At 32.4% G+C, this 14,906-nt stretch overlaps 1 protein-coding gene across 1 annotated transcript; it reads left to right on the forward strand.

Moving 5' to 3' along the window:
* Positions 1 to 13,279: 13,279 nt before the first annotated feature.
* On the forward strand, positions 13,280 to 14,644 carry LOC107632623 (uncharacterized). Its single transcript, XM_088506802.1, has 2 exons — positions 13,280 to 13,953; positions 14,083 to 14,644. The coding sequence occupies exons 1-2, from the start codon at positions 13,280 to 13,282 to the stop codon at positions 14,642 to 14,644; spliced, it is 1,236 nt and encodes a 411-aa protein (XP_088362928.1).
* Positions 14,645 to 14,906: the final 262 nt, after the last annotated feature.

Consider the following 14,906-nt stretch of genomic DNA (forward strand, 5'->3'; position numbering starts at 1 on the left):
TTTTTCTTTTTGTTTGTCTTATGTAAAAATTTTTTTTTTTTTTTGAGGATCAACAAAAGTCGGTTCTATATCTTTTGGTAATTAAAGTTTTAATACTATGTCATAATATATTTTGTTCCAAAAGTTCAAACTTATAGATAAAAATATAGGAATTGTCATGTCTATTTTTTTTTATGGAAATTTCATTGGTGAAGAGTAGAATTGGATAAAAGGTAAGATTTTCACTAAATTTATAAAAAAAACATATGTACTGTACATTTTTTTATATTATAAAAGGAACAATATTTATTATTTAGGTAAACTATGTGTTAACCTTTTATATGGGAATATTTATTATTCATTTTTAAAATTTTTTTTATTTAGATAACTAGGTGTTAGCTCTATATGAGAATATTCTTCCTTTATGGCTTACCTTCCTTTTTTGTCATTGATGAGTTTACGGTTTACAAAGGCCTACACTGATTTCAGGGGATGAGTTTACAATTTAAACCATATTGAATCCATTTTTTCCCCTCTTTTGGGCGCGTGTTTATAAGATTGGAAACATTTCAAGTGCACCGGAGAGTACCGGTGCACCAGTTGTTTTAACCGTTGATTTCAATTAATATATATTATATATATTTTTATAATTCAGATCAACGGTTAAAACAATTGGAGCACCGGTACTCTCGATGCACCTGAAATATTTCCTATAAGATTAGTCCGTTAATGTTGGTGGATCATCTAATATCTTTCCCAAATATCAACTGATTTGATATTGAGTTTACAACATTCACAATTTCAATGTTATTGAGTAGAACAACGAGCATGTTAAATCTTGCAAGAAAAATAGCGTCATTATAAATCGAAATATAGAAAGAGGGTAAATTATTAATAAATGTATAGCTAAATGTGTAACTCAATCTTGTAATTAAAGGATGATGGATTTTGGAATTAGACTTTTTGAGTATTGTGAGGAAGGTCAGAATGAACACAAATGCTTCAACTCCTTGGTTTGTGTTTGATTGTTTATTGTAAAATTTTCAGTTTTTCACTATGTTGAGGATATCATCTCAAATTATTCTCACATCGCATATATTTTTTTCTCTATTTACATTTGTTGTTTAGCTCCATCTCACTTAATTAGGAACAGTTTAACAACGAAGCAAAATGATTGTTGCCGTAATACAAATTGGCTAATTTATTTATTTTTTGGTGTCTGCTAATTTATTTTTATTTGTCGAGTCTAATTTTAGCAATCGAAGTTAAATTTTATATCAAAATGTTATTATAATAAAATAATATATTTAAATTTTAGACATATATACTGTTCATACCATGATCCATAATACTTAAGACATTACATAGGTGAGACATAGGTATTGTGACTACCATAGTTGTCAAAACCGGATCGGACCGGCCGGTTCAACTGAAAAATCGGTAAACCGGACCTTATATCGGTCCGGTCCAAGAGTAAGACTATTCAAGGTTGAGAACCGGAACGAACCGGTGGAACCCAAAACGAACCGGCCAAAACCGGTGAAAACCGGTCCGGACCGAACCGCTCGACCAACCGAAGGCGAAGCTACGACGCATCTGGGTTCTGCAAGTCCACCATGCTCTCCATTTGCTCCAGCCGTCCAGCGTGCCAAGTGTCAAAGCTTTGTGTTTTTTAGAAAATTTTTTCAAAATAGATGCAATGAGATTCAAACTTACACCAAGGTTGCAAGAAGGACACTCATGCCACCAAGCCACATTCATTCTTACTAACATATATCCCAATTATAATACATATAGTAACTTTTTATTATACTTATATTCAATTAATTTTAATTTTAAAGTCACTCAATTTTATTAATATATATATATATATTAAAAAGATAAACAAAAAAAATTATTAATCACAAATTATTTTTTCTTTTCATGATTATATGATATCTATTAATATTATTTTTTCAATAAATACTTGTAGTATATAATAATAGGTAAAGACTCACATGCAGTTGTCTTTATATGAAGTTGATAGTTGAAAATCATTAGATGATATTTAGTTAAATTTGTCAAATTATCTAACTATTTTTAAATATTAACTTCACATAAAAATTAACTAAGTTTTTATTTATAATAATATAATAATACAATAAATATAAATTTAATTAATAAAATATTAAAATTTGAAAATGATAATTATTTTTATAAAAATAAATAAAAGTACTTATAATAAATAAAAAATAATTAAATTTTACATAATTATTTAATTATACCGGGTTAACTGGTTCGATTAGTGATTCACCGGTTAAACTAATAACTCAGTGACCCAATAACCTCATCGGTTCAATCACCGGTTCGATTCTGATAACTATGGTGACTACTCCTGTTCAATTTGACTTGGACATTAATTAATAGCTTGAGCTCCTACTATCTCAGGTGTTGTCTTCTAATCTAACTATATCAACATGAGATATTTTTCCATGCAATAAAAAGAGCAACTACCGACTCACTTGGTGAATGATTTTAAAGAGTAATGTCCAAATCATTAATCCCTCTCCTATAAATATTCTAATAAATTCAATTATTTTTTAATTTTAATTTTCATAAATCTATTTAAATTTAAGCATTTTGAAAATGTTATACTTGAATAATTTTAGCCTTTATTTTATTTAGATGTGTAATTTATCTTTTATGCTGTTAGAATATTTGATTTCATTTCTTCTAATTTTAATTTAGTTTTATTTAGTTAATAAATAATATAATATAAAAATTTAAATACTTTTTAAATTATTATAAAGGTCAAAAGAATTTAAATTTTTGGTTTCATAATAAAATTATGATGTTAAAGAGTGAGCGAATTCATTTTTTAGTATATCAAAAAATTGAATAAAAATAGAACAATTTACTCTCACTTATCTTTTATTCTTATTAATCCTAAATCTTTATCGCATATTCTTTAGTTGAATAATTAAAGAAAGAAAATAAAAGGGTAAGTAATTATTTTTTACCATAAAAAATCTGGACGTTGAACTCGTAAAAAATAGAAATCAAAGTTATACCCACAAAGAGATAGATTTTTGCAGACAAAATTATTTAAACTCTATAAAATTAAATAAAATTCTCAAACTACCCTATAATATAATTTAACTCTAACCTTTAATTTTACTCCACATCATCAGTCTTCCAATCCTAAACCCTACCATAATTACTGCCGCTATCACCATTATCACTACCATCATCTCTTCTTCTTCTTCTTCTTCTTCTTCTTCTCTCTCTCTCTCTCTCTCTCTCTCTCTCTCTCTCTCTCTCTCTCTCTCTCTCTCTCTCTCTCTCTCTCTCTCTCTCTCTCTCTCTCTCTCTCTCTCTCTCTCTCTCTCTCTCTCTCTCTCTCTACTATTTTCTTCTTTTGCTTCTTAGATCTAACACAAAAGACAGACACAATATTCAATTATTAAGAAATTCATCTTCATCTTTCACCGTAAAACGACATCATTTCAATTGAATTTGAGAGTTTAATAAAATCGAAACCCTAGCCATAAAAAATGACATCGTTTCAATCGAATTCGAAAGCTTAATAAAATCAAAATCCTAGCCATGAAAAAAGCTGCGTACTCGTTTCCAGAAAAGGCGCCAGAGCACGTGTTCTCCTTCATCGTCGCCGATTAGGACAGAAGCTCGATCTTGCTAGTGTGCAAGTCATAGTACGAGATTGAACGATAGTGCCAGAGGAAGGTCTTCGTCGAAAACTACTATGCCGTTAGCCCTCCGATCTCGATTAAGAGGTTTCCGGAGCTGAGATTCGTTATACTGAAGAAAAAACCACACTTTGCAGGTTCAATCTTGCTCCAAAAGGTTGGGGAGGGTTTGCTTGTCCTTGGAACAGAGCCATGGCGGGTGCGTACCCTTGGCTTGAAGAGATCAAGCTCAAGAGAATGGTTGTTAGCAACAAAAGCCTCGAGATTATCGCCAAATCGTTTAAGAACTTCAAGCAACTACTTTGCGTCGTGCTATGCGGCAATTAGAGGTGGTAACAACGGTGGTGATGGTGGTGATAATGGCGACAATAATAGTAGTAGTTGAAGATAAAAGTAATAGTGGTAGAATTTAAGATTAAAAAAGTAATGGTTAAGATGACTATAGTATTTTAAAAAGTGTTACTAAAATTAAAATAACACTTTTTTTTTTTTTAATTTAGCAACGCTGTTTAAAAAGAATTGCTAAAAAGTTTTTATCAAAATATAAAAAAAAAATGTAACTTTAATTTTAACAAGTCTTACATAGTCATTATTGTCGCCATAAATATAGATATACTAGAATTCACACTCTCACGCACATATATATATTTCCATACCTTAATCATGAACATGTTGAAGCCACTGAACAAGCAGAGTAATTGAAAATTGTATTAATCATAATGTGCTTGTCCTAATGTATGTCCTAATGTATTTATTAAAGGTATTGGTGTAATAATAATTCATTTTAGAACTACCTCACTTCATTATTGACTTGCAATGCAATTAGTGTACATAAACATAACAAACATAGTAATAAACTACTACTATATAATAATTAACACTGATTAAATACGTTTTAATAATCCATTGTCCAAGCCTAAGCCACACTGACACTACACGATATTTTAACAGCAATTTCTAATATAATATGTTTATCAAGATTGAAAAAATATCTTAAACACAACCTAATCAAAATTGTTCTTGGTATGTTTCCACTGTGGTACAGTGCTGTATGTTAGTTTGATTTGTTGGGTAAATGGTGATCCGTAGTAGGTAAATATCAACTTAATTATATAGCCAATATAACAAGTTCAATCCCACTACCTTAGTGTTAAAATTAAATATAAGTTAAATAGGATTCATTGACGTGTGATTTTTTTTTCAGACGTGTGCTTTAATTTTGGACATATAAATAAGAAAATAAAACAAACGAAGATTAGAAAATAAAAATCCAAAACAGTTTAATAAGATATTTACTAGCTAGCTAATAATAACAAATGTTATATAATATTCTAAACATGTTTTTTATGAGATATTAATTACCGTGCACTGTTAATAAAAAATAATTTATATAGTCAAGTAGTCAACCTCTCAGAATATATAAAACAAAGTAGTTTAGTAAAAAAAAAAAAAGGCAAAAAATTACTAGAGAAATGTTCGGTAGAACTCTAAAAATAAAAATGTTAGTAAAATAAAAAAATAAAAAGAGTCTTAAATCATTATTAAATCACTATAATAAAACACACATATAATATAAATTATCATAAACTCGATGATAATTAAATCTTTATTATTTTTTCATTATATTATTTTTTTTTTCACTTAAAATTTTTTTTTGCGTAAACAATCAATCCGATTTCTATTCATTTTCTTGAAGGACAAGATGATCTCTATAAAAAAAATATTTTAATTCTTAACAAAATTATTTTAGGATAATGTGATCCTTTGTTAAGATATCATTAAGTAGTAATAAAAATTAGTATTGTGAGACTTTTATTTATAATTTGTGGAGATTTTAAACTCTCACAAAATTTTTTTCCACAATACAACCAACTATCATCATCATTATCATTACTTTTCTTATCATCATAGTTATAATTTCTACTTCTACTATTTTAATTATGCAATCATATCTTGTCATTATAATTATCTCCTCTACCACTATCAACACCGACAGCAACATCATCAATATATATCATCATTCTCTTCTCTTATTTTTTTTGCGACATTATTTTTTTTTTAATTTTTCGTATTGTAATTACTTTTTTTCTTATGACATCACTTCCGGCAATTGTCCTTCTCTACTTAATCACTACTAGTAAAAAAATTTTAAAAAAATTATTAATAGTTTGTGAGAGTTTAAACTCCCCACAAATTATAAATAAGACCCTCTAAAATTAATTTGTGTTACTATTAACAGATTTTTTAACAGATATTATCCTAAAATAATTTTGTTAAGGGTCACAGTGTTTCTTTTTTTTAAACAAAAATCATCTTATCCTTCAAAAAATAAACAAAGACTGAATTAAGTGTTTACTCGAATTTTTTCAAAAAGATTAGGTGTAGAAATATTTCAACTAATTCTTTAATCAAGTTATTCATTTCCTCTTCTTCTTCCTTTTACACAAAAAATTAAACAATATAAACTTCATTCTTCTAAGATAACACAAAAATATTTTTAGAACAGCATATAAATTTTGACAAAGAAATTTGCACAAAACAACACAAAAATTCTACATTTCCTTCTTTCTTTTAATTCTTTCTCAAACAAAATTCATTCCCTCTTTTTTTCAAATCTTCTTCCAAAATTCTTCATCTCAACCTCTTTCTTTTTGATCCATACCATTAAATACTCAATTCAAATTCAATAAAAGTGTCAAAAACTTTAAATGTCTAATTTGTTGTTTTGCATGCCAAATTCAAATTAAAAAGAATAACAACAAGAAAAAATCACAGAAAAAAATATAATAAATAAACAATGCTGCTGAAAGTATACAATAATTGAACTCATATTTTATATACAATAGTTGAACTCTTTATTAATAAACAACCATAGAAAAAATATATATATTAAATAATGAGTATTAGGGGTGTCCGCGGATCAGATCGGATCGGATATGGCCAAAATTTCGATCCGATCTGCACTAAAATTATCGGATCGGATCGGATCCAATATCCGCAGTTTTTAAGGTTGGATCCGATTGCGGATCGGATCGGATCGGATATCGGATATATCCGCAAAACACAAAAATATTTTTAAAAGCTTATTTTTATTAAAAAAATATCAATAAAATTTATTTTTCTATTCTTTTAAATATGTTTACTCTTAAAATAATATTAAACATACTTTTCTTGAATAATAAATTAAAATAATTTAACATATATGATAATTATTAGTTAAAATAAAACATAAAAAGAATATTTTACTTATTTATTTCTTTTTTTTTGCGGATACGCGGATATGCGGATCGGATATGCGGATACCAACACAAAATCCGCAATCCGATCCGATTAGTGTGTGGATCCGATCTGATCCGATCCGAAAGTCTTGCGGATCGGATCCATATCCGCAATTTTCGGATCGGATTCGGATAAATATCGCGGATATGCGGATCGGATTCGATCCATAGACACCCCTAATGAGTATCATCTTTTGCTTGAAGTAGTTGACTAGTAAAAAAATTAAATTAGTATCGTCTTCTCATTATTTTAGGAATTTCCCTCACCTAAATTAAAGTGATGAGGTTGATAAAAAAAATTAGGATTTTAATCATCCTTAAAACAAACTAGTATGACTTAGAAATTAGAATAGACACGGTAAAAGCTATTATTAAGCTAATATTTTCTAATCTTTCCCACTTTAGAGAATTTTTTCTATTTCTTTAAAGGGTCTAGCTTCAATACAAATATCCTAATACATTCTTGAGTGATGATGCAAACTTTTACAGCAGAATATTTAAAACTATCTTATGTTTTTAGTCTTTTAAAAAAACTAAATTATTATTTTTGAATGAAAATGTTTCACTTTTTTATCTTTAATTAAAGAATGCACTACTTAGTACACTCCACGGTAAAACTTTTTTTTTATTGTATTTCTTTTAGAACAAATGCTATTCTTTTACATGTTCAAAATATTTTGAAATAAAAAATATTCTAACAAAAAAGTTACCGTCACATAAAGATTTGAATATTTTAATTTTTTTCATGGTATTCCTCGATATAATAGGTTAAAGATTAATTTATCGCAAATCGGAACTTCATTTTAGGTTTTGTCATTAGTCAATAAATTGCTGTATGCACAAAACTAATCCAACTTGGTTTGAGCATTTTAATTTGGTGAAGTAATTAAGAAATCGAAAAATAAAATGGGCCAAAATAAAAATCTAACAATCTAGCTTCTAATAATATATTTAGATAGTTAATTAATGAGAGATAAAAAAGAAAGAACTTATCTTATTTAGTATTTATTAATTATCAGAATAATTAATAATAAACATTAAATAAGGCAAGTTATGACTATTTTTTACTAATTTTTTTTAATTATCAAACAGTCATAACTTGACAAGTTCGGTTGTTTTTTGCTGATATTTTTTTGTTATTAAATATTTTTAAAGTTGTTTATCGTGTTGATATTTTTCTGGAACTGTGACAATACTCTTACAATAAATGTAACTATTTTAATGTTATTAATTAATTAAACTCGTGAATTTGATGTCAAGTTCAAAGGTAACAAGAGATCGTATCATAATTAATTATTAAGTTAAAAAGAAAACTTCAAGCGAATTAGCTAAATTAGTTATAGGAACAAGCTGGGAAGGTTCGATAATCCAGCAAGCTCATCGATGCTTCCCTGTTTACCAGCCTAACCTTTATTTTCCAAAAGCGAAAAAGAGTTTTAAAAATTGTATTATATGATGCTGAGTTTGAATATATGCATGTGCTTAATATATACTTGCTTATCCAGTAATGTTGTTATCCTCCAACTTTATTAACTACTTAAAAGTTAATTAAAAGTAGGTTACTTAAAGCTATGCTTGCTTTGTGTAGAAAATTAGACACTCGAGATGTAAATATAGGGAGACGAGTTTAATTTTGATATATTAATAGAATAAAAGATTTTATATTATTATTTAATTATATTTAGATATTTTTTTAAATAGTGAATATTAAATTTATTTAGTTTTTAATGTAACAATATGTAATTAAATATACATGGAACTTTTTTATATCATCGGTGTACGAAAATTAAATTATAATAAAATATAGATATTTTAACCTGTTTGATAATTAAGAATAATTTATATTAGAACATAAAAATTATATTATGATTAAAATATTAATATTATTCTTATCATAAACCTTCTCACCACTACCACTATCAGGAGTGTTTGCGGTGCAGTTTAGTTCGATTTTAAGGGAAAAAGTCATCCGATCCGAACGCTTAATTTATGTGCGGTGCGGTTTGGATTGGATGAACTTTTTTTGAAAATCCGATCCAATTCGATCCGATTACAAGCGGTTTGGATCGGTTTGGATTTACAATTTTTTAAATTAAAAAAATTAAATACATATAACAAGTCTTAATATCAAATTTTAAATAATCAACAATTACATAACAAGTCTTAACATATCTTAAAAAACTAACGATAACATAACAATAGAAATAAAATTATAGGTTAGTTAAAATAAATAAATAAATATATAATATTTTAAACATAAAATATTTATTAAATAATAATAATACATGAATAATAGAAAAATGTATAACAAATTGAACATGTTATAAATATAATTGTAAATATAATAATAAAATAATAATATTATAGCATATTATGCGGTTTGGATTGGATTGGATCGGTTATGAAAAGTAGATCCGAAATCCGATCCAATCCAGCGGTTTGCAAAAAATAGAATCCAATCAAATCCGAATTAGTGCGATTTTAATCGGTTTTCGATTTGGATTGGATTGAATGAGCGGTTTAATTTAAATCGGTTTGGATTTGATATGTTTCTACCACAACAACTTTAAAACTAGTAAATAAAATTTGAATCCAACAATTTGTGTTATATATTTACCACTAGAGATTTATGTCTTAATTACCAAAATAGAGAAACACAAAATATATATCTCTAATGTGTAAGTGTATGCAATCGTATTCTACTCACAAAACAAAGGCCAAACATGTGTCGCTTGTCCATATTTCCAGTGGACATAATCAACAAATAAACATTCCCTAATTAACCTAAAAAAGTTATAAACACAATTTCAAGGAAAGGAGGAGGAATAATCCACGATGAAGTTACAGAGAAAGCAATGCAACAGTAATTTAAATTAGTGAGATTGAATGCTTTGCTACCTTTAATATCTTTTCTAAAAGTAAAATATCTTTTAATTTATACATTCTGAGCGGTTCACATCTAATCATGAATCTAGTAATAATAGGTCAACTTTTATATTCGTTTAGATATTGTTTAAATATATATATGGCTATGAGCTACAAAATTTTGCATAAATGATATTTAATTATATAAATTTTGATGTACTTTTAGGATAAAATAATTTTTACACGTACATTTAATTACGTAATGTCACATCAGTAAAAATAATTATTTTTTATATTGACTGCGTGAATAATTATCTAAACAAACAGATATAATTATATAACTGTATTTTACACTGTTAATATATTAAAATTAAACTCATAATATTATACATTATTGTTGGTAGACGTATTTTTTTAAAGATAAAGGTCAACACATAAGATAGAATAGAATAGGACAACAATAAAAATCAAAACATACAAAAGAAAGACAAACAAAGTAAAAGAACACTAATATATATTTTCTTGTCATCTCTGATATAGTCATCAACAACTAAAGAGATTCACACCTAACCACTCTTTGTAGCTCATAAATGACATGTTGATAATTTCCTCAACCCCTATTCCTTTATTCTGAAAAATCCTCATATTTCTTTCCAATCATATGTTCTAAATAATCGCAAAAATACACCATCCAATTCTTGCGCTCCTCTTTCGTATTTGATATCTCAGTCCAACTTTAAAAATATTCTTTTAATATACCTGAACAAAACCATTGTCTTTCAATAAGTGATATTCATGCACACCATACCTGCTAAAAAAAATTACAGCAAAAAAATAAGTGGTGATCATATTTAACACCTTCATTACATAACACACATACAATATCTTCCTGGTTAATAACCCCAAACCGACTCAACCTCTCTTTCTATTGACCCTGCCAGTCAAGACAAACCAGAAAAATAACTCTACTTTTGGTAGAACTAGTCCTTTCCAATGAGTCTTTGTAAAGCTATAGTTTGTTACATCCTTCGGGATCATTTCTGCCTGTAGCATCTGTACAAATGAGTTAGTAAAAAATACATCATGTTTATCAAATTTTCACACAACTCTATCCTCTCTGTCATATGCAAGTTTAACCAGCCTTAACGTATTGTGTAACTGGTTCACTGGATCCAACTCTAATTAGAATAGCTCTCGCCTCCATTGAAAGTTCCATATCCGTTCTACACCATCCCAAAATCCACAATCTCGTATAACGGATTCTCTTTGGTTTGAAACTGAGAAGAGTCTTGAAAATTGATCTTTCAAAGAATCACCGCGAAGCCATATATCCTCCCAGAATCAAGTCTCTCTCCCATCACTAATCTTCATAAACAACTTAGTAATCATCTTCTGTCTTACCTGTAGATCTTTGAATTGTATCTGACAAATATCATTCCACGGTCCCTCCCAAGTAGGTAATTCTTGGGAGGATAGTAACTCACTCGGATTCAGGTTATTACATGAACAAACTACTTTGTTTCACAACTGACATTCCTCCTTAAAAAAACACCACCACCACTTAAATAAAAGAGCTGTGTTACGCACCATTTTATCTTCGACTTCTAACCTGTCTAACTTTTTAGGAGTCTGCACTATTTTCCACCTAACCGTAGCCATATTAGTCCTCCTATCATCTTTATTCTATAAAAATTTTTTGTGAAAAAAAATTAATTTGTCTACAACAGTCTTTGACATCTTATATAAATTCAAATAATATATCAGAAGACTATTTAACACAAATTTAATGAACACCAACTTACTTATTGATTATATTGAGAATTTTAATTTTTTAAAAATTAAGTTTTTTTTCCATTTTGCCAATTATTAACTTTCATATTTTAACCAATCTCAAATTTGCTTCTAATAAAATTTCCAAATATTTAACTAAAAGAGTAACTTCTCGGATATTATTGGTAGAAGTATTTTACTTTATCTTTTTCTTTTCAAAGGGTAGTTATATATATATATATATAATCAGCCTAACAAACACAAAACAAATAGAGAAATGAGATTAAATGAGATTACCTCTAATAATGTGATTGCTACAAAAGGATAAAGAAATAGTAATATAAAATTTAATTTTAATACATTAAAAATATAAAAAATCATATAATTATTTAATTAAATTTATATATTAAATAATTTTTAAAGTAATGGATAAATTTAAAAATTAATTACCTTTTTTAATGCTACAATACATAATTAGATATCAATATAAAATTAAACTCTTTTATCTAATTAATCTATGAAAAATTAAATCTTACTAGTGTGTTTTACGATGCATTGCACGATATATATATGGGTGATGGATAACAACATAAAAATTTTAGTAGTATCTATAAAACCTCATAAATAAAAAAATGACAGGAAAATAAAATTAATACTATAACAAATTTAGAAATCAAATAACAATAAAATGCAAGGATATTCATATGTTTAATATTATTAATATTCCTGTTACGGCCTTGGATTTCCGCGGGTCAAACCGACCCGAGCTCCACCCGACCCGACTACGCGCCTCTCAATCGACTTGGACACGCGTCTCGTACAACTCTCCCGCAGCTATGGGACAGCGTCTTTGAGGATATGGGCCTGCCCTCCAGAGGGGCCCATTACTGACATGTATATAAGGGGAAGACTGGCTCTTTCCCCAAGGTACGTCATATCCCTACATCACCCTCATTCCGCCTGCACATATTCTGACAAGAGCGTCGGAGTGTCTTTGCAGGTGGCAGCCCCCCTTTTTCACACGAAGTGCTCGGGACCTCGCACCTCCCGGACTGGAAGACCGTGACCAGACGAGCCCCTTCCTTCACCCCGGATCCTGACCCGAACCGTCCGGTAACCGACCTACCGAACATTGGCGCCGTCTGTGGGGACTCGTCCATGGACTTCGTGCTAGTCCAAACTGGGACGGGCTGCGAGGCCGCGCCCCCTATGCTTGGAGGAGGCGCCGTTCCGACGGAAACTCGACAACAACAGAGGTCGCCTCCAAGGGACACGACGCAAACTCACGAAAGACGCCCCTTCGGAGGGACCGGCGACAACCACGCCAAGATAATGCAAGAGTTACGCCATAGGATGCAAGACTTGGAACGCAGGCTAGCGGAAAGAGAACACGACCAGCGCACCCCGGAGTAGAGCCCCACCCGCTCCCGTTCAAGGAGCCGCTCGAGGCGCACACCCAGCCCCCAATACGAGTCGGAGAGCACGGGAGGGTGGAGGCGGGCTAGAAGAAAAAGTCGGGACCCCATCATCTACACCCGACACGCCAGGCGTCGTGCGTCGAACAGGGGCGAAGAGGACGCCCGTCGGGAGAGCGACGAACCGAGAAGAACTACCCGGGTACCCGTCATAATAGGAGCGACCCCCTTCCACCGTTCCGTACTCGAGGTCCGGCTGCCGAAACACTTTGACAAGCCAACGGACATGAAGTACGATGGAACCCAAGATCCCCTGGAACACTTAACGGCTTTCGAGGCCAGGATGAACCTAGAAGGGGTGGGAGACAAGGTCAGATGTCGGGCCTTTCCGGTCACCTTGGCGGGCCCGGCGATACGGTGGTTCAACAACCTCCCACAGGGCTCGGTGACCCAATTCTCCGACATCAGCCACGCCTTCTTGGCTCAATTCACTATCAAGATTGTCAAAGCCAAACATCCAATCAATTTGCTAGGAGTGACACAAAGACCCGGGGAGCCGACCAGGAAGTACCTGGACCGTTTCAATGACGAGTGCTTGGAAATTGACGGTCTGACGGACTCGGTGGCAAGTCTGTGCTTGACGAACGGGCTCTCAAATGAGGACTTCAGGAAGCACCTCACCACAAAGCCCGTTTGGACAATGCAAGAAATCCAGTGCGTGGCCAAAGAGTACATCAATGACGAAGAAGTCAGTCGGGTCGTGGCCGCCAATAAACGACAGCCCGCTTACAACCAAGGCCGGCACTATGAAGGCAGAGAAAGACCCAAGGAACACGCCAGGGACGGCGGTTCGAGTAAAGCACCCAAACTGTTCCCCCGAGTTGGGAAGTTCACCAACTATACCCCCCTCACGGCATCAATCACCGAAGTTTATCAACAGATAGCGGAAAAGGGGATACTGTCAAAGCCCCGACCTCTGAAGGACAGGACGGGAGGAAACAAGAACCTCTACTGCGAGTATCACAAAGGTTACGGGCACAAGACCCAAGACTGCTTTGACCTAAAAGACGCCCTGGAACAAGCTATCAGGGATGGGAAACTTGCCGACTTCTCCCACCTTATAAGGGAGCCAAGGAGACGCAACCGGGACCACGATAGCGAAGACAGATCCCGGTCAACAAGACGACGACAGGAACCAGAGGGTGACGACCACGGCCTCACGGTGGTAAACGTGGTAACGGCCAGGAACACCGCCCCAAGGTCAAGGTCGGCATGGAGAAAAGACACCAAGGTCCTAGCGGTCTCCACCTCGTCTGTTAGGAGTTTCCGAGGCCTCCCACCCATCTCCTTCGGACCAGAGAACCAATGGTTTGACGAGGCGCCAGAAAGTCCACCCATGGTCATCACGGCCAGGGTCGAAATGGGCCTCGTCAAGCGAATCCTGGTAGATACGGGGGCAGACTCGAACATCATGTTTCGAAACGTTTTCGATGCCCTGGGACTAAGAGACGCCGACCTGACGACCCACCAGCACGGTGTGGTAGGGTTGGGAGACAATTTCATTAAGCCGGATGGAATCATCTCACTCCCGACCTCCGTGGGACAGGGGCAGAAGCGACGAAAAGTCATGGCGGACTTTGTAATATTATGAGATTCCACGGCTTATAACATCATCCTGGGAAGAAAAACCATCAACGACCTGGGGGCGGCTATTAGTACAAAGCTACTGGTGATGAAGTTTATCACCGATGACGGATCCGTAGGATCCATCAAAGGCGACTTGGAAACGGCGGTCGCTTGCGACCACACCAGCCTTTCTCTCAGGAAAAAGTCCAAAGAAGCATCTGGGGTCTTCCTTGCCGACCTGGACGCCAGGATAGACGACAAACCCAGACCAGAGCCAGAAGGAGACT

This window comes from Arachis ipaensis, chromosome B3 (genome assembly GCF_059453495.1).
Source record: "Arachis ipaensis isolate K30076 ecotype BB chromosome B3, ASM5945349v1, whole genome shotgun sequence".
Taxonomy (NCBI): domain Eukaryota; kingdom Viridiplantae; phylum Streptophyta; class Magnoliopsida; order Fabales; family Fabaceae; genus Arachis; species Arachis ipaensis.